We start from the raw sequence: 26,693 nt of genomic DNA, 5'->3' as shown, positions 1-26,693 counted from the left end.
TGGTGTTCAGTCATTTTCTTTTTTCTTGAGTAGGATTTTCTATGTTCTTATAATTCTTCCCGCTGCTAAGCATTTTGAGGAACCACTTCTGCTGTTTAGTTCCTTACTATCAAAAAAGCCCCGAATGTACTGGAAACTGGGAGGTTTCTGGATGGAATATAGGAAAGGTGTTTAGTTGCTTACTAACAATAAAAGCCCAGAATGTAGTGGGGTCTTCCATTGTGAAGGATGTACTGGGTCAACTCGACAAGGATGCGTTTATTTCTCTTTTCTCTAAGCTCATCGGAGACGCCAAATGCGTTCAGAGAAAACTATCAGAAATTCAGAACTGAGACCAGAAGAGGATGGAGTAGTCAGACACGTCTTGGATGGTCGAGTACCCGGGGAGTGGGGACTGCTCTCGGAAAGATCCTCTCGTTTGTGGGTTGTCACATGGACGTTGTCACGGCCAATCCGAATGAATTGGATTTTGATCCTCTTTTTCTCTGAGCATTGACGGAGTTGTACTCCGAGGTCGTGGAACAACCGATAATTTGGGGCATGCATGCAGCACTAGTAACTGAACTCATGAGAATGCTGGGCAAGACAAAACCTGAGTTGGAAGTAATCAAGTCAACTGTGGTGGCTGTCTTTATGGAAAATGAAGAGAACTCATCATCGAATTTGGGGGTGGGACTGTGGGAGTTCAGTTGATGCTCTTGTAGAAGATGGGTTGCGCTTAATAATTAAGCTTAAGTAAGGTCCTCTGTTTTTGATCGATACCGCAGATAATGAACCTTGCATTGGTGCTCGTGGTATGGTATCCTGAAAACTTAAAGCGACAGGTAGGGGTGTCTATGGATCGGTTTTGGATTGGACTTCTTCCAAATCAAAATCAATTTGGATGGGTTGGACATATTTAGATGGATTGAATGGGCCAATATGACATATTGGATTGGACATGATTGTTCATAATGAATTTATATTGGATTGAACCAATATCTGGTCCATTGATAGAAGATAAGAACATAATTATTAATGGATCAGGTTTGAATTGAAACTAATTTAAATTAATAAGAATTTGAACAGACCGAATAGTCTTTGAACTAGTCTAAAATAATCCAAAATATTCATTGGACTAAACTAGATTAAGTCCATTTATAATGAACTCACATTGAACTAAATCAGATCGGACAAAATCCAGTTAAATTGACACCCCTGACAACAGGTAAACTTTTCCATGGTCTGGCTCACAATCACAAGGCTATAAATCCTTTGGAGCTAGCCATGGAATTGAAGCACTTAGGGAGATTCAGATGCGGTTCTATAATAGAGGCTTCCCTCCGCATCCCAAGGAACAGATTTATGGATTTGCTTGCAACACCTTCAACCATGAAACCATCTCAATGGTGCTATTCTGGAGGAGGTGTGAATCAGATTCCATTTGATTGTATTATTTCAGGGGTTGTGAGATTAAATCCTTGGTAGATGTGATTATAAAGGTGCAGGGATATGTGTGCCAACATTATGACCTGTCGCAAAATATGTGCTCTCCGAAGTGAACCTCCTCAGGGAAAGATTTACATTCACTTTTCAGGGTTTATTTGCTTTGCAGAAATAGGGGTCTGGAATTGGAATCGGAATGGACTGTTTGATTGGACGAAATCAAATCCCATTCTCATTCCTGCTGAAACGATATTCTCCCATTAAGGGAATATCCTATTCAATCATGTAAAGCAACCAAACATGTGGTTGGGCATATGTAAAATCCTATTCAATCACTAGAGCTTGCCAAGTTGCCATTGATTCAAGAATTGCACGATGGAGGCTTTGATGTTCAAACAGCAGATTGAAGGTGATGGAGCGCGATCCGGTTGGTCCTAGCTGTCAACGATCTTGCCTCTGATTGGAGCAAAAGGTGCTTGAAACGGGGAAGAAAACAAGTAGTCTTCGGGGCCACTGCTCTCTTTGTCGGAGCCGTTTCTGTATCTGGAGGTGGCGGTGGCAGGTGGCCATTGAAGTGCGGCTGTCAAGTGTCAGATCCTAAGTCAGTCAGGCGCGCTGCCTCAGGATGCACACTCCTTTGGTGTCAGGTACGATTGTTCAGTTCGTCGGCCTGGAGACGAAGTGCCAGAGTGGTGTGCGAGGTGGTCTTGAGTTCGGACAGAAGTGTGGCCCGAACTGCCCTGGGGTGGGCCAGTTCGAGTTGTTGCCCTTTGCGTTCTTCGTAAGGCTCAGGGTCAATGGGAAAGTTCAGGCTCCTTTTGGAGAGCTCAGACCGTTGGTTCCTCCTCTCGGAGCTCACGTCTTGACCACACTACCGTGCTGAGCTGTCGCTCCTGCCAGGTCACCCTCGGTTGCTTCCACGTGTTGGGTGGCCAAGAGGTCGGGCCAAATCTTCCTCCATCAATCGCCCCTACTCCTCATGCTAAGGGTCTTGCCCTAGTGCGGGGAGTTCGCGATGTAACGGGTGGATTTGACCCGTACTTCAAACCGGTTGACTGATGGCGTGAAGTGTGCGTATGTCAGGAGATTTTCGGATTCCTCGAGCGCCAAAATGTCAGAAAATGCGTCAATCCATCTTTAAATGCTGGGAGACGTGACGATAGGTGTTATTTCAAATTCAAAAAACACGCCATTGCTGCCTTCAATGCTGGGAGACATGCGATGGCGCCGCTTCGGTTTCCAAAGATGTGTGGCCAGTCATGTCTTGGTCTTAGGAGGCGTGCAGTCAGCTTGATCGTGAGCCGTTGGATTTGCCTCGATCAGGGTCATCGGTTTTCAGTCACTGTGGGTATAAATAGTGGGGGAACCCCAGTCGCTTTCCATCGCCATTCTCCTGCGTTCACTTCTTGAGCTCGCGTCCAAGTTTTAGCTCGTATCAACCTTCCGTAGTCCGTTAGTTTTTTCCAAGTGAGTCAGTATTTTCTTCCTAGTTTTCCTTTCCTCCCGATGTCTAGCTCGGATAGCTTAGACAGCTTCTTGAGGGGGTCAGATGCAGGTTCCACGAACTGAGCTACGACCTTCGATAGCCTTAGTGAGCCCGAGGCGGAGCCTGGGGTAGAGCTCAAGGAAGAGTTCGAATCCGTAGGACGAGTCGCCTCGGGTAGTTTGGTGTCCTCCTTCCGTCGAGGTCGGACGTTAGACAATTTAGGGTCCTCAACCATGACGCCTGAGGGGCCTTACTCCCTTATCACCCAGTTCAACCTGCCTGGGGAGTACACTTACTTTATACCCTCGGGCGACTTCCCTTGGGAACACGGTCCGAACCAGATCGTGATATTCCAGGAGCAACTCATCGCTGGGCTGCGCGTACCTTTCCACCCTCTTATCGTCGAGGTTATGAACCACTTCGGCGTCATCATCGGTCAGTTCCACCCAAACTCTATCCGCAATTTGGTTGGGACTATCTCCCTCTTTTGCAAACACATTTTGCCTTTAGACCTAGAGATCTTCTCTTCTATTCTCATGCTTAAGAAGCAAGCGGGTCCCCTTCCCAGGCGTAGGCGGGCGTACTACCTATCTCCTCGCCCGGGGTTCAAGCTTTTACAAGATCTTCCCAACAAGGTCCTGGCATGGAAACGGGATTACTTCGTGGTACGAAGTGCAACGGGGTGGCCATTCCAAACCGGATGGGGGTTGGCTGCCCCTGACCCCGGTGTTACGCTAGATAGGGAGACAACGAAGGGCCTCTGGGACTGGGCCCGGCTCGGGCTAAAATGCCACCATTATCTGATGGAGGCCAAGCTCATCCAAGCCGACCTGAGCTCGGGTAGGTTCCTTGCTCAGAGGCTTGCCTTTGTTTTGCTTTCCATTCTTTCGTTTTTCTGATGCCGAGCTCTTTTTGTAGGTGTGATGGACGCAGAAAAGACTCGCGGTGGGAACCTGTTTCATGCCATGAAGAGGAGGAAGTGAGTTACCAAATGGAATCGTGCCGAACTGCCTCGAGATGCGGAGCCCAAGGTACCGAGCCCTCCACCAATGGGTCCGCCTAGGGAGCCCGAGATGGCCCCTCTAGTACAAGAAGCGACAAGGGTCCCTTACGTCGAGGCTGCTTTTACAGGGGCTCCTTACGTTGAGGCTGCTTATACCCGGGCTGGGCCTTCAGGCTCGGGAGGCCAAGGCGAGTTCAGGAGCGTGCTGTCGCTGAACCACGCTCTTAAAAAAAGTAGGGAGGCCGTTTACCCTGAGGAGGCCGCGGCGTGGGCCGAGCTTCCTTTGAACCACGTAGCCGGGCGTGCTGCCACTTATGCCATGGTGGTAAGTCAGCGACTTCTTGTCGGGCTCCTTGTCATTAGTTTTCTTGCTATTACTTTTTTAACATTGTCGTTATTTTTCCTTTTGGTAGGTGAATTCCTCCATCCATGCTTTAGCGGCCCAAGCGGAAAGGAGCTCGAGGCGGGCACGAGCTGCCGAAGAGGCTTCCCGTGCTGCCAAAGCGGCTTCTCGCGCTGCACACGCCAGGCTGGCGAGGTCTCAGAGAGACACCGAGGCCATGGGAGTGGTGGTGAAGCACATGGCGGACCTGAGGTTGGACTTGCAGCATCAGGTCGAATACCTTCAGGAGGATATTAGGGAGAGAACTGAGATCTTTTCTTAGGGCATCGAGGATGCTAAGAAGAAGGCTGTCGATGACTATATCGCCTCGCCGCGCTTTGACGACTTGATGGTGAACTCGTACAGAAGGGGTTTTAAACTAAGCCAGTGGATGATCAAGAACACGTACCCCGAGCTCGACATTAGCACCATAACCACTTTGCGCATTACTCAGGGGATGGCCAACGCAGCTGATGGTGAACCAGATTCTAAAAATGAGGCAGGACCCTCGGGTATCGTTGAGGTGCCTTCGGAGGATAAGGAAGGCTGGGGTTGGGGTTTCTTACGGCATTGCTGTCATTTCTCTCTAAGATTCTAACTAAAAAGAGAGATGAAGAGATTTTAATTTTACTTTTTGTTGCTATCATCTCTCTCCATCTCATTCTTGTTACCCTCGGATGTTTTTTGTTTTCGGTCGGTAACATCACCCTTGTAATCTCAAACAACGGAAACGATATACTCGACTAATTGTCAAGCTAAATCTACATGCAGTTCAGCTTAACAGAAATTATCCCATTATATTGTTCTTTTTATGCTTTATGCATAGGAGCTTCGTGATCGCCTCGGCTCTAATACAGAATTGTTCTATTTGAACCATATTGTAAACGATATGGTTTCTTTTGTGCAGGAAACCTTGACCTTTGTTCTTGGTTGTGAAAGTGATTTGCTTTTTTTTTTTTTTTTGTTTTTCACAAGGATTTGTTTCATTGAAACTGATCTTAATTATAGCTTGCTTAGCTTTTGGGGGATTCATCAATGCAGCACTAACCCAACTTAATTTGATTCACTGATACCATTACTCCACTCTGCAGAAACCACCACGTACCCTTTTATTAATTTATTGTTATATGCAGGCACGGGCCATAACATGTTCAATCTTTATTTATTTATTTGTTTGTTTTGTTTATTTATATGTTTTTATTTTGGATAACCAAGAACATATCTGTCATAGCTGCGATTACTCTTATTTTCATTTGGATCAGTATTCCATGGCTTCCCCGTGATAGTGTACTTAATTTTGTCTTTGAGCCTTCATTTCGCTTCAATTATTATAGCTAAAGAGATTAGAATCTAATTATAAAGATTAGAGGACTTTTCTACTCCAACATATTCATATACATCGGTCGGAACAATTACCAGAACATCGATCTCGAGTGCCCAGAGCTACCATTCTGCAGGTAATAATATCAAACAAACATTATACATTCCATGGAAGGCACTCATAGTGATCTCAGTGCATCTCTGCCTCCTCCAGCAGTACCCTATCTGAAACCGAGCTCCACCACCCACTTCCACTACGGTCTGGTGGTGATTGCATTGATTGCTGTCTTGCTCATAGCTTACAACCTAATGTTCGTCATGTGGTGTCAGCAACATCCTTTACGACGACTTGGTGGAAGATCAGACGACCCATCAGGAGAAATGATCAGCGGACAGCGGGAATGAGACTGAGAATCCAAATGGGGGATTAGCTGCAGATCTTAAACGCAGGAAGGACACCCATAATGTATAATGTACAGGAGTCTGAACGAGTGTTCCGTGTGCTTGTCGGTTTTTGCTGATGACCAAGATATTCGGCAGCTAGCCTTGTGCAAGCACAGCTTCTATGCTCCTTGCATAGATATGTGGCTCCATTCTCACTCCAGTTGTCCACTTTGTCGCGCCTCTGCCGAGCCTAGCTAGCTATTTGTTCGCACTTCTCCATCGCTTAATTACTATGATAATGTTGGATGTAAAGCTGGGGTCATAGACTCATAGCTTTGTCGCCCTATGTATTTTATACACCCCAACCTAATTACAGCTTATATATTACCATTCCGTCGTACTCATGTGCAATCGACCTCGATCTGCTTGAGTTCAAACACAAGGTGGACCTTAACTGCCGCCGGTAAAGCTTGGTAGCGAGACCTGCGGCCTAATGTTGATGCCGAAAGGCCATCTGATCATGAGTTACAGAAACTGGCCGGCCGGGACTATGATCTGATCGAGTTTTGACCATATCAAAGTTCTGGGCAGCCAAGTTTCGCATCCCCAATACACGCATTACGTAGATTTTGTACAGGAAATGAGATTAATTAGTTCAGATTTGGGATTTGGTTAATTACCTTGAGGCAATATGGTTTCTTGAGATGTGTGTTTTAGAAGGTAGATGAATGACAGGCTGATAGCCGTTCAGGTAGCAAGCAAGTCAAAGTGTCTAACAAGCCTGTAACGAGTAAGGCACAAAGACTAATCAGAGCTGTTTCGGTTAATACAAAGGTTCTGGTTTAATTAATACCCAAGACGCCCGTGACAGCCTTTGTCTTTTTTTTTTTGCCATCTAGGTCCCGTGTTGCTTGCGGCCAAGCATGGCCCCCCTGTCGCAGTTGCAGAGAACCAATAACTACACGTTTATTTCATTTTTTTTTTCTTTTTTGGTTGAATGAGTGGTTTGGGTTTGGGCTGACGTTCAATTAGTTTATAATGAAATACACACCCATATCCTCCACGCTCTTCATGTGTAAAAGTAAGTATTAATTATATAAGATATATGTTATTTGAATTTAAATTTTTTGATCTGTCACATTATTGGAGGCAAATATAGTGCTCTATATAATAAATAAATTATAAATACACTCTACACTGAATATAATATTATAAATATATTGTAGAATATTAATATTGTAATATAAATACAAATAAATAGATGTAATTGTATACACATGAAGTATTAATTATGCTATGGTGGATCTCAAAAACCAAAGCCCAATCCATACAAAACCGAGTTCAGATTTCTTCTTTACAAAATCCTCGTAACACTTGAAGCTGTGCGTTGGAAGCATTTCCCCAAAAATGAAAACATACAAATATGAGAAATGTTCTAGATGTGCAGTTGCAACATGCTATGAGGTGGGTGCGAGGAGGATTTTGTGTGTATGAAATTTGAACTGTATAAAATAGTGCTTTCGAATCATTGCTGACCTGGATGATCGGTTTGGCTTAGGAACCGTTTAGGGAATTGGTTCTAATTTACCGTATACTTGGTCTTTGGCCAAAAAACGTTGAATTAGTCAGCAATTCATTCAATCCATTCAATAATTTTTAGCCATTTTTTCATTTTAGTTATTTTTTGTTTTTTAAGTTGAAACATACCATCTATTCAAACTGGATGATCAAACTGTCAAACCTGAAAACCAGTGGCCAGAACGATATTGATTCCGGGTCAGTTTTTAAAACCTTAATTAAAAAACTCGAATGGGATTGAGTTGTAGCTGGACTGTCCAAGTTGGAAGGGCTTAATGGGTTGTGTCATATAACATTTCCTTCTAGACTAACCTCAACCTGGTTTTGGATGGTCGAGGGCCTTGTGGCCACCATTCAGTAGATTGTTTTACAAATCACAACCACAAAATCACCATAAAAACCACAGAATCAGTTTCAGTGATGATGTGATGCCTGGCATGAATAGCTGACAACTAAAGAAGGGACAAGTAACGCAAAGCCCATTTATCAAAAGAAAAGTACTGTAAGGCCCATAGCCTTATAACACTTGAACTCGAGATAGCTTCCTAAATCAAAGCTGCAGGTGTCCAAGGTTTTGATTGACTTGGCTAAGCACATTTCTATAAATCGAGTAGGGCCAATCCAGCCCTTAAAAAGCAACTTGGATAAACAAAAAGAATCTGAGCACCTGTCTCAAGGAACATCCCCTGTTCATATTGTAAAGATACCAGGAAAACAGGAAGTTTACATGGGTTGTGAAGATTCCTCTAAAGAAAGAGAAAAAGTAGTGCAATGCCCAATGGCAATGGGGCCATTTACATTGTTTTTCATTTCCTGACAGATGTCCCCTCTGCGTGTTGTACTCTTAGACTATGCTAGAATTCATTGGTCTCTAGATCTCTCATTTTGTCCAGGTGGGCACCAACACGGCCAATTCTATAAAACCATAAAAGGATGGTAAAGTGATGCGTGTGTTGGCCTTGATAAATTAGTTGGATACCTTTTACAACGTGAAGGAAGCACATGGGCGTGGGGAGCACGTAGACAAGTAAGGACCAGGTAACTTTGGCTGTTGGGTGCCAACAACAGCAAAAGTGACATGGCATTCCCAAGAATGTTTTCAACAGCCTGGTTCAACGGTCAAAGTTTTTTGAAAAACAACATTGGGTCTAATGCTAAAAACTTTGGCTGCCAATGCTGTTGATAACATTTGATGTAACCGTTTTTGGTTACATACCAATTTTTTGTTTCGTGATGTATCAAATTTTGGCTAAGTAATTCGTCATTTGACCTGTTTACAGGTGGCTTGTGACTCAGAGGATGATAGATCTCCCTAGTGGTAAACTGTTTGGTGGTGAACTATTTGGTGGTGAGCTCCCTGGTGGTGAGCTACTTGGTGACGAGCTCCCTGGTGGTGAGCTACCTAGTGATGAGCTCCTTGGTGGTGAGTTACCTGGTGACGAACTCCCTGGTGGGGAGCTACCTGGTGACGAGCTCCCTGGTGGTGAGCTACCTGGTGACGAGCTCCCTGGTGGTGAGCTACTTGGTGACAAGCTCCCTAGTGGTGAGCTACTTGGTGACGATCTCCCTGGTGGTGAGCTACTTGGTGACGAACTCCCTGGTGGTGAGCTACTTGGTGACGAGCTCCCTGGTGGTGAGCTACTTGGATGAGCTGTTGGGTGTGGTGCCTTGTTGGCGAGCCTCCTAGTGTAGTGCACCCCGACTGCCCTTTGCATGAGATGATCTGCTCCTCCTTGTAGTCGGCAGGAGCCGATGAACCTGCGAGAACTGAATTAGAGGACCCGAGGCTGTTTACCCGGCGGGGCCACTCCGATGGCTAAGTTAGCACTCTGATAGTAGAGAGCTTGAAGATGATATTAGAGAAATGAGAGAGCTAGAGTGTAGGGCTTACCTCCATAATTCATCCTCTTCCCTTCTGGGGGTTGGAGCTCTTATATAGCGGTGTCCCGACAAATCTGGTCTACCACATCCATTACTTGCCAGGGCTGAGCTGGTGGGCGCAAGTAACCGTTGCAGGGTACGGCCCTATTAGACACGAGGCGTTGTCAGAGTTGGCAGGCACGATACCACCTGGCTAGAGACGTGGGTGTAGTCTCCATATTTGGCTGATACGGTTGTCAGGTAGGAAATCTTCTTGTGATACGTCGAGTTGCCCCTAAGTGGCGAGCTACCTATGCCGAGCTGCATGTAAGTGTCGAGTTGCCCCTAAGTGGCGAGCTTTTCGTAAGACGCCAGGCTGCCTGTGGAGTGGCCAGTTGCCTATGCCGACCTGCCTGTAAGTGGCAAGTTGTCTGTAAGTGGCAAGCTACTTGTAGGTGTCGAGCTGCCCCTAAGTGGCGAGCTACCTATGCCGTGCTGCCCCTAAGTCGCAAGCTCTTCGTAAGATGCCAGGCTGCCTATGGAGTGGCCTGTTGCCTATGACGAGCTGCTTGTAAGTGGCGAGCCGTCTGCAAGTAAAGAGCTGCCTGGAGGTGTCGAGCTGCCCCTATGTGGCGAGCTACCTATGCCGAGCTGCCTGTAAGTGCCGAGCTGCCCCTAAGTGGCGAGCTACCTAGTTGTCAAAAGGTTGCACTTAGTTGGCATGAGGTGCTAGGTGTTATAATTTCACTGGAGGGCCCTCATCATTTGTCCCCCACTCTCGAGTTGAGAGTAACTCGATGAAGGGAGTAGATTTCTCCTTTTGGCCCATAAGTTGATGAGCTAGTAAGCGCTTATCCAATTTCTTAGGCTCTGGGAGTTGCATGTAAGTGGTGAGTTGCCTGTAAGGTGAGGAGGTCTCCGCCAGTTCAGTACTGTAGCCCTTAGGCTCTGGGGGCAACTTATAGTCCACTTTTGTTGATTTTGCCCATGCTGAAGAAGCGATTGGGTCTTAAGCAATAATGTGGCCTGTATGCTTTGGGAGCGACTCGTAGTCCACTCTTCTTGACTTTTCCCATGTCAAAGAGGTGACTGGGTCTTAAGTAGTTGTGTCTCATGCCATAGAGGCGGCGGGGTTTTTTAGCAATAATGTTGTCCGTAGGCTTTGGGAGCGACTTGTAGTCCACTCTTCTTGACTTTGCCCATGCCAAACAGGCGACTGGGGCTTATGTGGTGTCAGACTGACCAGGTGCCGAGCTGCTTATGAGGTGTCGATCTGACCAAGTGCCGACCTACCTGTGAGGTGTCGGGCTGACCGGGTGCCGAGCTGCCTGTGAGGTGTCGAGCTGACCAGGTACCGAACTACCTATGAGGTGCCGAACTGACCAGGTGCTGACCTACCTGTAAGACGCCGAGCTGGCCAGGTGTCGAGCTACCTGTGAGGTACCGAGCTGATGAGGTGGGTGCCCTTGAGCTATGATTGCACTGCGCCAGCCTCTTAATGCCGGTCACATACTCCTACAAGGAGTTACTAGGAGCTCAACCCTCGAGAGCAGCACTACTAACTTTAGGTCGCCAGCTCACACGGGAGCCTTGGAAGGCTCGACCAGCAAGGGCGCCTGTGCAGTCTGTTGGCTGCCAACTCTGCGGAAGCCACGAAGAGCTCATCTTTGTAGGGGAAATCTCACAAAGAGGACTAACAAGGATTCATCTGAATTAAAAGTAAAGTTGGTAGAGCTACTTAGGCTGTTAGCTCCCTACATAGTCTTTGAGTTCATACAAAATGGAAACTACAAAGCGAGAGATTCAGTTTCTAAAAAGTGAGGACATAGCTTTTTGGGCGGAGAGGACTTAGCTTTTTGTAAGATGAGAACTTAGCTTTTTGTAGTGTGTTCCCACAGACGGCGCCAATTGATGTAACTATTTTTTGTCACGTACCAATTTTTTTTCGTGATGTATCAATTTTTGGCTAAATACTTCGTCATTTGACCTGCTTCCAGGTGGCCTATGACTTAGAGGATGATGGTGCTCCCTGGTGGCGAATTGTCTGGTGGTGAGCTACCTAGTGACGAGCTCCCTGGTGGTGAGCTACCTAGTGACGAGCTCCCTGGTGGTGAGCTACCTGGTGACATGCTCCCTAGTGGTGAGCTACCTGGTGACGAACTCCCTGGTGGTGAGCTACTTGGTGACGAGCTCCCTGGTGGTGAGCTATTTGGATGAGCTGCTGGGTGCGCTGCCTTGTTGGCGAGCCTCCTTGCGTAGTGCAACTCGACTGCCCTCTGCATGAGATGATCTGCTCCTCCTTGTAGTCGGCGGGAGCCAATGAACCTGCGAGAACTGAATCAGAGGACCCAGGGGTGTTTACCCGGTGGGGCCACTCCGATGGCTAAGTTAGCACTCTGATAGTAGAGAGCTTTAAGATGATAGTGGTGGGTCGGAGCTCTTATATAGCGGTGTCCTGGTAGATCTGGTCTGTCGTAGCCACTACTTGCCAGGGCTGAGCTAGTGGGCACAGGTAACCATTGCTGGGTACGTCCCTTTCAGACATGAGGCATTGTCAGAGTTAACAGGCACGACGCCGCCTGGCCAGAGACGTGGGCGCAGTCTCCAGATTTGGCTGGTATGGTTGTCAGGTAGGAAATCTTCTTGCAATACGCTGAGTTGCCCCTAAGTGGTGAGTTACCTATGCCGAGCTGGCTGTAAGTGTCGAGCTGCCCCTATGTGGCGAGCTCTTCGTAAGATGCCAGGCTGCCTATGGAGTGGCCGGTTGCCTATGCCGACTTGCCTGTAAGTGGCAAGTTGTCTGTAAGTGGCGAGCTGCCTGTAGGTGCCAAGCTGCCCCTAAGTGGCGAGCTACCTATGCCGAGCTGTCCCTAAGTGGCAAGCTCTTCGTAAGACGCCAGGCTGCCTGTGGAGTGGCTTGTTGCCTATGACGAGCTGCTTGTAAGTGGCGAGTTGTCTGCAAGTAAAGAGCTGCCTGTAGGTGCCGAACTGCCCCTATGTGGCGAGCTACCTATGCCGAACTGCCTGTAAGTGCCGAGCTACCCCTAAGTGGAGAACTCTTCGTAAGACACCAGGCTACCTGTAAGTGCCGAGCTACCCCTAAAAGATGAGCTACCTAGTTGTCAAGAAGCTATACTTAATTGGCATGAGGTGCCAGGTGTCATAATTTCACTGGAGTATGGAATCCGCCCTCATCAACATTCTTGAAAATACCACTATGAAAGATAAAAGATACGAGAGTGAATAGGTGAACGTATCCACTCTAAAAACTCTCTCACCAGCTGTTAGCCCCCAACAGCCAAAACGATCTCGGTCTGATCTAATGCTCTGAGCAATGTATTAAGATGGGTTGATCTCCAATCCAACAATGATGCAGGAATTTTTTACGTAATAGGTTTTTTTTTACGGGGGCACCGAATGCCCGTGTTTGTTCACCTCTACAGCTTCAGCTTGTATCATTGAAAGGAAATTCAGTATGAAAGCCTTAACCACGTGCCAAAGAGGCCATTGTGGCCTTGTAGGCAGTTTTTAAATTAAAATACGATGGATAAATATAAGGTGTAGTATAGTGTTAATGGGGATTGAAAACATGGTCAATCTAAATAGTCTCAATTCAAGTTACAGTTCTGAACAGCCAGATTTGCATGGCGAAAGCAGTGTAGGGAAGGTCTCTGCTGGGGGGGGGGGCTATCGATGAATACTTTGGCATTGAAAAATTATTTGAAGATTTTAGATGGGCTTCTGGTTTATTTCCAAATCACCATGGAGGTGTTTGGTACCGTGGCATTGCAGTTGATTTTGTGGGTTGATCAATACTAATTTATGAGAATTATGCGTTGCCACATTATATGTGAGTGTCATTTCAATAAGAAAAATGTATATTATGTGTCTGAGAAATATAAATTTAACATTTTAAATAAAAATAGCAATTTGTGTTGATCAATTCAAAATATTTCAGGTAAAAAATCTTACATAATTTTATATTGATCAACCTAAAATACAGTTCCAATACAACATTTTTGTATCAAACACCTACTATATTTGCGCATATGGTGTAGGAAGAACATGGAGGGACACGCAGGTCTCTTTCTTTTAGCTTTTTTTTTTCTAATTCTTTTTTTCTTTTTTCATGTTTTATTTACACTGTTCTTGAAAATAAACGTAAAGGTTGGGGTAGTCTGTAGTCAGGTTCTCATAGATAACGAGGGATTTTCTTCAATTTACAAGAGCTGGCCAGAATCCAAACATCCCTATTATTGCAACGCGTAACCCAACTCAAATTTGAACCCTAATGTTGGATACAAAATAACACTGGATGCGATCGCCTGAGCAAAGTACTAAGTTGGATAGTTAGGGCCTTGGGGAAATCATTCCGATTCAGATTGCTATGTTTGGTTTAAAGGAAAAGGTAGGGAAAGGTATGAAAATCTATATAGAGTTTGTAAAGGTTTTCTTGTCTTTTCCTTATTTTTCCTATTTTTTCTTTCAAACCAAACATAATGAACCCTTAATTTTTATACATGTTTTTAGGGGTGGCAATTTTCCAATTTCTCACCCAACCTGCTTAACCCATCCAACTCAACTAGTATCTAATTCACTCAAACCGTCTATTTATTTGGCGGGTTGGAAATGGGTTGATCACCCACTGGGTCAATTTAAATAGGTTGGGTTGGGTTAAGTTATGGATAATCATTGGATTAGCGTCTTTTTTTAACGTTCTTCATTTGAGTGAAATAATTTATAATTAATGTATTAATTTTCTATTAAATATTGACTAAAATTAGTTTTACCTCGTATCAAGACACTTCACCCAAATTCACATAAATCAAAATCAACCCAACCTGAGTCTGGACCAGTTCAACTCAGTCTAAATATAAACAGATCCAAACACGGTTCATTCCCAAGTCTCCACTACAACCTGAAGGAGGTGTTACCAACCCACTGGTTGGTACCTTGCATTATAAATAAAAATTTAGATCAAAGAAAAAAATATAAACAAATACTAAAGTAGATAAAATGTTGCAAAAACGTACAAAAATGGTAAGCAACGAAAACAACTATAATATTTATATATTCATCATCACATATTAAATTGAGAGAGAGGGAGAGTACCGGTGGCTATGGGCTTAAGGTTGTGTTTGGGAGTGTTTATATTAAGTGTTTATTGGGCTAATTAGTTGTTAGAAGCCAAAAGCACTAAAAAAATCCGAAGTGGCATTTGGTTTAAGAAGCCAAACGCTCAAATGTATTTATCCATAAAAAAATAAGGCATAAGCAATTATTTAAAAGCCCTTTTAGAAAGCAAAAAAAAAAAAAACTCTAACAAACACAGCCTATTGAACACGGTGGCCAGTCCAAAGCAGTCCTTAATTCAGTGGACAGTTCAATCAGCCACATTCACAAGATCAAAGCAACTTATAAAGTGGGTCGTGTGTGTGTGTTGGGGAAGGGGGAGATTAGAACATTAAAATGCAAACTGGCCCTGGTCTAGACCATGAAGATTCCTCACGGTCTTCCATTTTTAATACCTTAAACCAGAAACTGGCTGTCGTTTTGTCATTGGCATTTCTGTGGTGATAAAACAATGTGACCCTTGCGAAAACAAAGGACCTCAGTGTGGGCCATCGTGGGCCCTCATGCTAAATGATATGAAAACAAATGAAGGCCCACCTAACATCACCAAGTTGGTGCTAACTATTAAAGGTTCTTGTGGCATGGGCCCCTCTGTTACCTTTTCATCCTTATTTTGTTGTTTTTCTTAATGACAAGGGTTATTGTGTTGAAGGCGTGATGATAAAAATACAGTTTAATGAGTAATGACTCTAATCATCCAATTCTGAAAAGCAGCATCATGGGCTCCAACTTTTGTACTGTTCGATGAGGGGGAATTTATCCCAATCGATGAAATGAGGCATCAGGAAGACAGGAACACAGAATCCAGTTTTGCCATTAGGCCAATGGCGGGAATTTGGGGGGGCAATTGGCCAAATCACATGAAAGTCAAATTAAAGGGAAAGAGGTTAACCATCTATTTCTAGAAGGGGTTTTAGTATGATGCTGGAAAAACTGATAATCAATCAACAGGCATCATAGGAGTGCTAACAAATCAGTGGGTTTTTAACAAAATTTACGGCGGGCATTATAGATATTCCCTTTTTGAAGACTATGGATTTGTCAGATTAATTTTCCATCAAGCCAAACATACCCTCGCTTCACCAGTTCGACTTCTATCAGGGCAAAGCTATGTTCATACAGTTCTAACAGCCTTTTTTATCTTTGCATTAAAAATATCTTTCCATAAAATAAAGAACACAAGTACGAGACAAGGCAATAGAAGGTGCTCAAACCGGCTTTGCCCTGACTGAAGCCGAATTCTTCCTTCACTGCAATGCAAGTGATGCAGTAAAACATGTCCTATGAAAGGAAAATGACGCTCTGTTTTTGCTTCCTATGTTGCTTGCACAGCGAGTTTTACTAAAAAAACCGGTCTCTCAATTCTCCTGTCATGCACTTTTTTGTTTTCATTCTCCTTGAAGTAAGTTTGGACGAATATAAGCCCATTCACACCTGGTCCTAAAATTTTGACGGCATTTGAAATCATTGTTGTTTCTTGAGAGTTTTTTTTTTTTTTTGAGAAAATGGTGGTATATTGACATGCCTGTGTTTTTCATAAAATGTTTACTCTTTTATTTTTATTTAATATCATTATTGGTGCTGTTATATAGGCGTTTTTCAATACTATATCAACATATTGAACGAGAAAACACCAAAAAGAGCACTATCGCATATCACACCTTTTTTTATCAAGCTAGCTCTTATATCATCTCATAAAGTTGTTCACCTTAAAACTGGTTTTTTTTAATTGAAACTGGGGTGGTGGCTGCTACTTGCTGATTAAATGCGCGTGCAATAATATATCGCACCAACTAAAATGTTATTGAAACCCAAGTGATAAAGTGATATATTGATATTGAAAAAAATGGTAAAACATAGCATAGCCTTTATATGTTGTGTTCTCTTTCTCTCTCTTATGTTTTAAGAAGCTATACAATAGGGGTTATTGTTGTATAAATAGTAAAGAGAGCAGATGGAATTTATCGGCAATTGTTTTCTAAGCCGAAGTTGCACTGGTTTGAAGTTGTTGTAAGAATTCGAAATTGAAAATTGCAGAAAAATGGAGGGTTGAGTCGTGCCACTTGGTCATTTTCCTTAAAATCGTATTTGCTCCCTACGGTGCAATTAGGTGATCACAAATCGGTCACCAAGATAAAACAACCCATAGGCCATTGGTAGGCGCACACTCATTTATCAGACCTCCACGAACAACTAAAGATTGATGCACAGATTTTTCAGAGAAAAGAAAGTCGAAAAATGGTGTGTGTTCTTGATTGGGTCGGCCAACACTCCTTTTATAGAGTGCTCTCAGATCCAAATGGACACAAACGTGTCCTTTCAGGCAATAGCCTTTTCAAAACAATGCATCTGTTTGAAGAGGCACAAGGAGGAAGAAGAGACAAGAAAAAAGGAAAGCAATTTATTTATAAATTAAATTTGAATTTGAAGAGACACGTTTTAAAATTGAAAATGTGTAATTCGAAAAAAAATAAATGATTCAGTGCATCGCACGTACACATACACCCACGCCCTTGTTCGCGCCCAGTGCGCGCGTGTGAAAAGCATCCCCAACCCCCCTCACATGCATGAAATATCTATAATTTTCTCCTCTTATGAGTCTCTACCCATAAATGGAGCAAAACTACAAATATACTCCTCTCCCACTTCTTTCCCAAAAAATATGAGACAAAAAATCATTCATGGGAAGAAAGGACAAAAACAAAAAAGGGAGGAGAGAGATTATTGTAAATTTGAATCCCCCTCTAACAGTAATTCATCCCATAAACCCTCTAAACCAAGCGAAATACGACCCCAAATCCCTATTGCAATTAGCAAAAGACCTTACCAATGGGCCAATTGACACTTTGTCATTTACACGTTGAGTTGGGTTGGAATCGATTGTGATCCGATAATTAAGATCTATTTCACTTTTAAATCCGGTTGGAGAATTCCACTCTATTTGATAAAGTTGCAGTGATTTCAATTAAGAGAATACCATGAGCTCTTACGGGGAGAACAACAATGATAAATTGGTATGGATTAAAACTACAAATGGGGAGTTAATAGTTAGCTCCATGTATAAAGAACTAACCAACAGAGCAGATACAACTTCGTCATCATATGAGAACAAGTTGTGGAAAAAAATGTGGGCCACCAAAAGTGCAACTCTTTGCATGGTGCTGCTCAGTTGGAGCACTACTGCTCCGTGCCAGCCTAGCTGTTTGGAGTAAGAACGTAGACCCCAGCTGCACGTTGTGTGGGATGCAAGAGGAAACAAGCGACCATTTATTCCTCAAGTATGAATTCGCAGTAAGAGTTTGGTTTGGATCTAGACTCCCAATTCGTTCGGATCTGGTGCATTGTACTTTTAAAGAGTGGATCCAATGGTTGTTTGACCAAGCGGGGGCAAGACTGGAATTTCCAATCGATGAAAGAAGTGATGCTCATTGCTTGGTGCATTTGGAAACTAAGATATGCGCTTGGTTTTTAGCATATAGAGTACTTTTGGGGGTTTAATATCAATAAAAGTAATTTATTTAAAAAAAAATTCAAAGATACGTTAACTATTTTTAAAAATAATATCAATAAAGGGTCAAAATATTGTATATCTTTTTCTTCTTCCCATTTATTCACCAAAGCCGCCATCCGCCATCTGCTACCGCCCACCGCCGCCGCCACCTCTGTCTCCACTCATCTCCAGCAACGTTGCCGGAGGCAGAGGCGGAGGTGGGCGGAGGTAGTGGCATTAGACAAAGAAACCTCTAGTGCCGCCACCTCTGTCTCTGGCCACCTCTGGCAACACTGCCGAAGGAGGAGGCGGAGGTAGGGGGAGGCGACACTGGTGAGTGGTGGCGAGCTCTGATGAAGAAGAAGAAGAAGAAAATAAACAGTATTTTTATCCTTTATTGATATTATTTTTAAAAAATTAATCTATTTTTAATTTTTTTTAAAATATATTACTTTTATTGATATTAAACCCTAAAAGTTGCCTTTATATGCTATTACCCCAAAATATTACACCAGACCCACGACGGGTGTGGATGCAAACGTCACGTTTTCTTGAGGATTATGGGACAGCACACAGTACTATTTTGACAGCAAAAATTTCAGAGAAAGTGTTCCTACACCCTCCCTCGACATATCTTGAGATTCGAATGGAGAAGTAATAGGTGCTGGAGAAACACCGGTTTGGGTTAATTAGTTTTCCTTTGGAGGCGGAAGCTATGGCTTTCTTGCATGGTCTTCATTGTTTTTCAACTCAAACTTCATCGGATTATTCTTGAAGGAGATTCGTTAGTGGTTATACAGTCCCTTTCCAAGGTTTCTTTGCAACTTCTTTAGAGAATTAGAAATATAGGTAGTGTTCGGCATTATGTTCATCTCGTGATTCAGTCCCGTCTATGAGATAAATACCCGTTTTGATAGTTATGCAGTCTATGCACCCCAATTTCTCATTTACGGTAAAAACTCGTGGTTAGGGCCCATTCACACTCTATTTTTGATCCCCTACTTCACCTTCTCTCTAAAAGGCTGAAGCCATGTTTCACATTTTAATATTTTTGTCAATAAAATATTAATTATTTTACTTGTTTTTTTTTTAATTTTAATAGTTTTATCAATAAAATAATATTTTTAAAATATTTAAAATGTATATATATTAAAATATTTAGTTATTTTACTATTATTTTTATAAAAAAAATTACATTTATTGGTTAATGTTAATTCATTGATGCATTTTTTCATTATATTTATCATATAAAATGTAAAAATTAGATATTTATGATTAACTGTGTAGGTCAAGGTTTTTGAACCGCTGTTGGCCTAGACGGTTGGACCGTTCAGGAACCGTCCAATCAAGCGGTTCCGTTTTACCCCAAACCTGATTTTTGGCCAAAAATAATTAAAAAGGTCAACCATCCGTTGACCTGAGCAGTCAAACCGTTGACCCATTCAATGGTTTTTTACCATTTTTTATTTTCATTTTTCTTAATTTGTTTGTTAGAACAGGTCGTCTGTTCAAATCGAACCGTCGACCCAGGAACCAGTGGCCAGAATAATTATGTTTTCAGGTCATTTTTTAAAACGTTGGTGGAGATCATTCATAAATGTATATGAGATACATGGAATCAAAAAGTGTGTGTACTAGTCCATACCACGCCTACAAAATGCCACTTTGGGTGTGGACTAGTCCAATCTACACAATTTGCCCACAGTTCAGAACAACTGTAGACTATGATGTGGTGTGGATTGGTCCCTGCCACAGGATGCGGTGTGGATTGGTTGACACCCACCAATTTCTCATCCACACTATAGAACACCCATGTCTCGCCCAAAATTATAACCTTTGGCTAAGCGATCGTTGAAGCGTAGGTTTAGGTGTCGAATCCACAAAGAAACTAATTAAACCAACAAAATGAGTTATTGGTAAGAGTGAATAACTTGGAAAAAATGATTTTCTAAAAATAAAAGGAATAGCAAAAATATATGAATAAAAGTAACGATGATTAAAAGATGAAAAGTAGTATTGTGATGAACAAGGCTTCAAGATTCACTTGATCAATTTGCTTAACTGGTCTCGACTTTGATTCCTATTTATTACTCAGTTGCAAGTTTCACATCCCAAACAAACAATCGGAAAATATAACTTTGAAACCAACGATAAGAATAAAAGTATTTGTTTCGAGAGAATCAATTTTCGATGAAGAACAGAATGATCTATTCTTACAAACTACCCAAGAACAACAATATATCAGATTGATAGTATTGCAAACAAGGATCAACCCATAAAATAAATATATCCAATCAATTATTTTCTAACAAATTGCACATAAAAAGAGCATGACTAATCTTATATGGAAATTGAAGAATATAACTTTTGGGTTTATCAAAATAATAAAATAAATCTCTCAAGAACAAAACTAAACATTGAAATCTCTCAAGGAATTAAAGTAAAATAACAAGTAAAACTCATCAATCAAGATCCTCCCTAGCCTTGTTGAAGCTTTAGCCACGCTTTGACGTCATTCTCTTATCTTCTATTTTGTGAAAGACTGAGAAAATAATGCCAAAATAACCTCTAGAAGTCGTCCCCTCTTTTAAGTCAGATTTTTCCTTTTTATTGTGCTACAAGGCTCCTCAATCTGCTCACCCCAATCTACATCTTATCCCCCAATTTTTTGCCTTGATAGAGATTGATTTAAAAAAAGTTATCAATAGATGAATTGTATCTCTATCTCTTAACTGTCTATATCTTCAAAAATCATCAAATTTTGACATCTGCAGAGAAAGATATGCCCAAAATACCGGACCCTATTCAAAGTAAAGCAGGAAACGAATCAGCACTCATACTTGGGTCATGGAACTTGGGATTGGGTTTATTGACCTATGTTTGGACTTTTCTTCATTCAATTATTAATTTTTTTAGCATAAAAATTAACATTTATAAAATTATTATGAAAAAATATTACTTTTAAGCTCTTTATTTTACAAATATCAATTATTGAGTATACTTTAGATATACATTCATGCTTTGGTCAACCCCCATAATTGCCAATTGTAGGGCCTTCCTTCAGCACTTTGAAGAAGCTAAGATAAGTCACACCAATCGTTAGGGAAACAAGGTGGTTCACCTGTTATCTGAACTCTGAAGAGGCTTTAAGTCTCTCAATCTCTTAAGCATTGGTGACGGATCCCTCCAAGGTTTTTAAAAACAACCTGAGGAATGAACCGATCAAGGGTTCGATTCCCGAGTCGAATGGCCCATTTTGATAAAAATTTCAAAAGTTAAAAAATGGTCAAAACTGTTGAATGATTCAAATGGTTCGACCATCCAAATCAGTGGTTTGCTGACCAAATCAACATTTTTTGGTCAAAATCTGATTTTGATGAAAAATAGAACCAGTCACCTGACAAGTTCCCGGTTTTGAAAATCATGGATCTCCTTTTATTTGAAATGCTCTTTTGGAGGAATCCTCTGTGCTTGTTTCCAGTGTGGACGGAATCTGATTTTGCCTACGGGCCAATAGCAAAAAGTTAAAGCCACCTTCCTAACCTTCTGTTATCAATCCTCAACCTCAATCAATACCCACCAAGTCAGCATTGTTGATGGTTATTGCAGGCATGAAAAATGTTTTCTTTGTGCTTGCCAAACAATTTATGTTTTTCAACCTTTTTGTTGAAAGCTGTTTATGTGAAAACCTTTTTTTTTTTTTTTTGTTTGTTTGTATTTCAACCAACCAATCAGGAGAATTGAGTTGTACATTAATTCTAGAAACCTGTCACACAATAGTTGGTTTGTGCAGAAAGTGCAAGAAAAGAAACTACAATAACAATAAGTCTGGGTTGGTACTTTGCTTGCTTACTTCAAACAGACGCATACACTGTATCTCAATTCCATTGTATTTCTGCGATTTTCACTCCATTGTTCAATGAAGTTGAACCCCAGATCTACTATCCGAAAAAAAAAGATCGGATTTGGACCTATGCAGGTGTATGGTCCACCATCCAAGTGTCCAACCAGTTTTGGGTAAACCCATAGGTAGACTGGTGATTTATTATAGCAATTATGTCTTTTGTCAATTAAATTTAGGTAACGGACATCGACATATGTCTCGCTGTAGGCTGTAGCCTAATTCCAAAAGTATAATATTGTCCATATTAATCATCAATATATTTACTACATGATTTTATTCTGTTGAATAATTTTTATGAGTTTAATCACGCTTGAAAGGCCAAAAAATTTGTTTTACTCAAAAAACAAATTAATCGTAGAATGAAAAAATGAATACAGTTAACCACTAAAACCAAAAATACAGATCCTAATAGGCCGTGTTAGCTTGGAATAAGATCTGTATAAAATCAAGTTGTTTTGCACGTTTAGAAAATTATTAAATACATTAAATTAAGTGATTCTACAATAATTTGATTTTCATTATCTCTCATTAATTCCTTGCAATTGTTTGTTGGTTTGAGAATTTGAATACTATAAATATCATGTACTGTACAAATTACATCTTAGTTTGAATTGGGATTTCATTCAGTACAGTGACGAGTAGTGTATTATTAAAATAATTAATTATATAATTATGTATTGCTTAAACAATTATTATCATGGATAAGGGCTTACTTCTTTTGAAATGTAGCACTTTTAATTTTTTCTATATGGACAAACCTTTAAATGATCAGCATTGTTTTCATTCAATATATATAATTGTCACGCGCTGAATACGAGATCGTGATCCATTAGCTTGTTTAAAAGGTTGGGTTCGTGTTTAGAATAATCTACCCATGTCAATTTAAATTCAACACTATAAGGCTGGGCAAGTGGGCATATTTTAAGACACCTAACTACTAACACCGCTATTGGATTCTATCTGCTTGGAGGACAAGCATCTGAACAGAGACATTTTATTCAATGACTAGAAGTCATTGTTTAAAATTTAGATTTTAGGATTTAAGGTTTAGAGTTTTAAGATTTTAGGATTTAGGATTTAACGGTTTAATGTTTAGATTTCAGGGTTTATCCTATAATTTAAGATGTAGGGGTTTAGGGTTTAGATCTGAAAATGAAAAGGTGATTGGGCGCTTTGATCGAGTTCAGATCTGTGCTCCACGATGGGGCACCCACAACGTCCCACAATGCATCTCTGCCTTATATTGGAAACATTTCCCGATGATGATATCATCAGGTTTGATATTATCGTCAGGAGATATTTTCAATACACGGCAGGGATGCGCTGTAGGACATTGTGGGGCGCCCCTAGTGGGGCACAGATGTGAACTCGCTTTGGACTGAGTCATCTGACATTCTGACTAGACCTGTTTATGGGCCGGGCCAGGCCGTGTTTGGGCTGGGGTTTCACTCTATTTTAATAGAATTTTTTAAGGCTCGAACCCGAGCCTGACCCTCATAAAAAGCTCAAAGCCCAGGCCTGGGCCCGAGCCCGAAATTTAACCCATACTATTAGCGGCTAAATATAAATACATATATAGAGAGAGATTATAAAGAAAAAAATAAAAATGTATATATTAAATTATAAATATATATTTTAATAAATATTATATTATTTTTATATTTTATATAATACATAAAATACATATTATATATTTTATAAAATATATAACACTGAATCGGGCCGGGCCGAGCTTTTTTTGACAAATCTCATACCCAGCCTGAAACACAACCAGACTTACTGTGTTAAGCCCGTGGACCTAATTACATGACCAAGCCTGACTGGAGTGTGGGCCGAGCTGTCAAGCTACCCGGCCCATGAACAGGTCTAATTCTGACTATGGTAGGAGCCAAAAGTATTGCCCCCTAGGCCCTAGCACTGTGCCGCTTCCAAAAGCCCACAATTTTAGAGCTCAGTCCAAGTCCGTTATAGTGGAAGTGGACTCGTATATCTCGCAGAAGTTAACTAGAAAATGGAAACGAGTCCAAAATCCAAATGCTATAAAGCCAACGATGCGTTGTTTATCAGCGGTGGACAACAGACAACTGTACCCTAACATTAGGTCCCAAATTCACACAAGTCATGCTGATTGTTAACACAGCAACATATCGTTGGCTTATAGCGTTGTTCACGGCAGACCCTAACCAAGTAGAAACAGCAGAAACTTCCTCTCTCTCTCTGACCTATCAAAGTTTCAGGGAATCCAATGCTCTTAAGGACATGACATTAGGGTCATCCGAATTAACAACTTTGTTTATTGTGAGATCGTTATTATTGTATTATCGGGAGTATATAATAACAGTTCTGCTGTCGACGTGATTGATATCTCCATTAGGCATCATTGGCCAGGCAGAGAAATGAGCACTGGTTTTCATTTTTCCAGTTTTTTTTTTCTGTTTTAATTTTGCATCCTGTTTGAGAGCAGAATTGCAATTTCAATTTTCAATAAATGACATAGCCCTTTTCCTTTTCCTTACCTTGCACCCATGTGAGAAGCCCTCGAAGTTAGCGAGATGCGACTCTCTAACCATACAAAAAAATTGAAAGGCCTTGCCGATCTCTGGCTCTCTGCCCCACCCATTATTGTAGCTGGTTTGTGGAATGAAGCATTTTTGCAGGAGTAGTGGTTTTCAAGTAAAAGATGAGATTCTTCTTCAGCGTTAGAGGATCTCTCTCCTCAATCCTCATCCACTCATCCCCCTCTAGATGTTTGCATTTTGGCCTATGAGGTGAGATACTGAGGTTTTTGGCAAAGACGGGTGATATTGTTGATATGGGTTTCAGGCAAAAGGTAGGATCTTTGAGCATTATAATCAAGACATGTGGTCTTTAGAAGAATGTAATTTTCAATAAAAGCTTGGATCTTTCGGCTGTTTTAGCAGGTAGGTGGTTTTTTGGTCTTTGCGATCTTCAGGCGAAGTCGGGATACATTATTGGCTTTCAAGGAAGATGAGGATTTTGGTGTCTGTGATTTAGCCAAATATGAGATCTTTGAGCAGTTTAGGAATCGGTCTTAGTCTGGTTTTCGGCTGTCTTCTCTTAGCTCTCGTTGCAGAGCTTTACTACTTGTTATGGTGGAAGAAGAGAACCACCAACAGAGAAATTGAAGATGATTATAGCAACTCCGTGAGAGAACTTTTCTATCTATTCTGCTGTAAGAAACCATCTTCGTTGAGCTCCACGGCTCTGAACCCACAAGAACTTTGGACTACTGTGAGAGTCACTGATGCCCATGCCCATGAATCAGAGAATCAAGTTCACTTCCATTCAGGCTCAAACAAGGATTTTTTGCTAAAATCTTTTGGAGAGGACGGCATGGAAACGGAACTCATGAGGTTGCACAATCTCTCAGGCCCCCCAAGATTCCTCTTCACCATCAAAGAAGAGACAGCAGAGGATTTGGAGTCTGAAGACGGAAGGTCTAGAGGTGATAAAAGCCGGAAAGGATCAAGAAGTAGGAGTTTGAGTGATCTCCTTACACTGGAGACTCCATTTTTGACTCCTCTATCTTCTCCGCCCCTTTTCGCTCCTCCTCTAACCGCTATGGACCGTTATAACCACTATGGGTTCAATCCTCTCTTCGAAGCATCAATAGATGCAGAGTTGAATAGGATAAGGTCTTCCCCTCCTCCAAAATTCAAGTTCTTGAAGGATGCAGAGGAAAAATTGTACAGAAGAAAACTGATGGAAGAAGCTGAGAAAAGGACCCAGAAAAATGCTGGGCCTGTTCAGGATGACGTGATGAAAGCTCCTACTCCATCAACCGTCACAGATGAGGAAGAAAGATCTTTTATCACAATCTTTGTTGGTAAGAACAAAGAAAAGGAGATTCCTCACCATCATCATTTACCACAGAGCCATTCAAGTTCGTCACAAGTACTACCACTGTCTTCTTTCCCCTTCAACAATCAGACCAGCTAACAAGAAACCCATGTTCCATCAGAGTTCCATGGATCGGGATTAAATGAAATGGGCTTTGATTTTTCCCTTTCTTTTCTCTTTTTTTTTTTAAATTAATCTTTCATTATTATGCCTGTATGTGTCTTTAGTATAGATTTTATAATTTGGGTTCTTCAATCTATATTTCCTGTTTAGTGTTTAGTTAACCCTCTGCAAATTATCTTCAAGTAAACAACAACATTCTCTGCAACTTGACGGGGAGAGTGCCCAGTGCTCAGTGGGGGACTCGTGGGGCTGTCTATTATTTTTTCTAACACCATCTCTCCTGAAACCTACAATCATTCATGGGTGGTGGTAGTACTGTTGCTCGTCGTCAAAAAAGTTTGGTCATAATTCTTTATGACCTTGCTTTTAAGTTTCTCATCACTATCTTTATCTCCATTCTTTCATATTCTTCTTTATGCTGTTTCTCCAACCAACATAGTCTGAGTAATGATGTTCCCATGTAACCACGTCCCCACCATTTCTACCGAGGCTTAAAAAGCGAGCTACCCGTACATAGAGGCGTAAATCCGGCCGTATTGAACCGGCATGGCACGGCTTGCGTGAGGCCCATGCAAAATGCGGGCTGTGCTTCTCTCCCTGATACTTTGAGGGGTCGGCTATAGGCATGGTCCATGGCTTGAGCCCGTGCGAGCCTATGTCATGCCACAGACCGGGCTGGTTCACTGGTCGAACCATGGGCCTGGCCAGGCCGTAAGTTGGGTCAAGTCATATTTTTTACAAATT

At 41.8% G+C, this 26,693-nt stretch overlaps 1 protein-coding gene and 1 pseudogene across 1 annotated transcript; both read left to right on the top strand.

The window, feature by feature from the left end:
- Positions 1–53: 53 nt before the first annotated feature.
- Positions 54–1,541, top strand: LOC148868108 (acetylornithine deacetylase pseudogene; annotated as a pseudogene).
- A 22,492-nt stretch (positions 1,542–24,033) lies between these two features.
- LOC148868107 (Putative membrane lipoprotein) lies at positions 24,034–26,085 on the top strand. The gene is made up of 2 exons (XM_088973111.1): positions 24,034–24,795; positions 24,887–26,085. The coding sequence occupies exon 2, from the start codon at positions 24,987–24,989 to the stop codon at positions 25,923–25,925; it is 939 nt and encodes a 312-aa protein (XP_088829237.1). The 5' UTR covers positions 24,034–24,795; positions 24,887–24,986; the 3' UTR covers positions 25,926–26,085.
- Positions 26,086–26,693: the final 608 nt, after the last annotated feature.

The sequence above is a fragment of the Nelumbo lutea genome, chromosome 2, assembly GCF_056320005.1.
Source record: "Nelumbo lutea isolate HS-2025 chromosome 2, American lotus-T2T, whole genome shotgun sequence".
NCBI classification, from domain to species: Eukaryota; Viridiplantae; Streptophyta; class Magnoliopsida; order Proteales; family Nelumbonaceae; genus Nelumbo; species Nelumbo lutea.
This window is presented reverse-complemented; position numbering and strand designations above follow the sequence as displayed.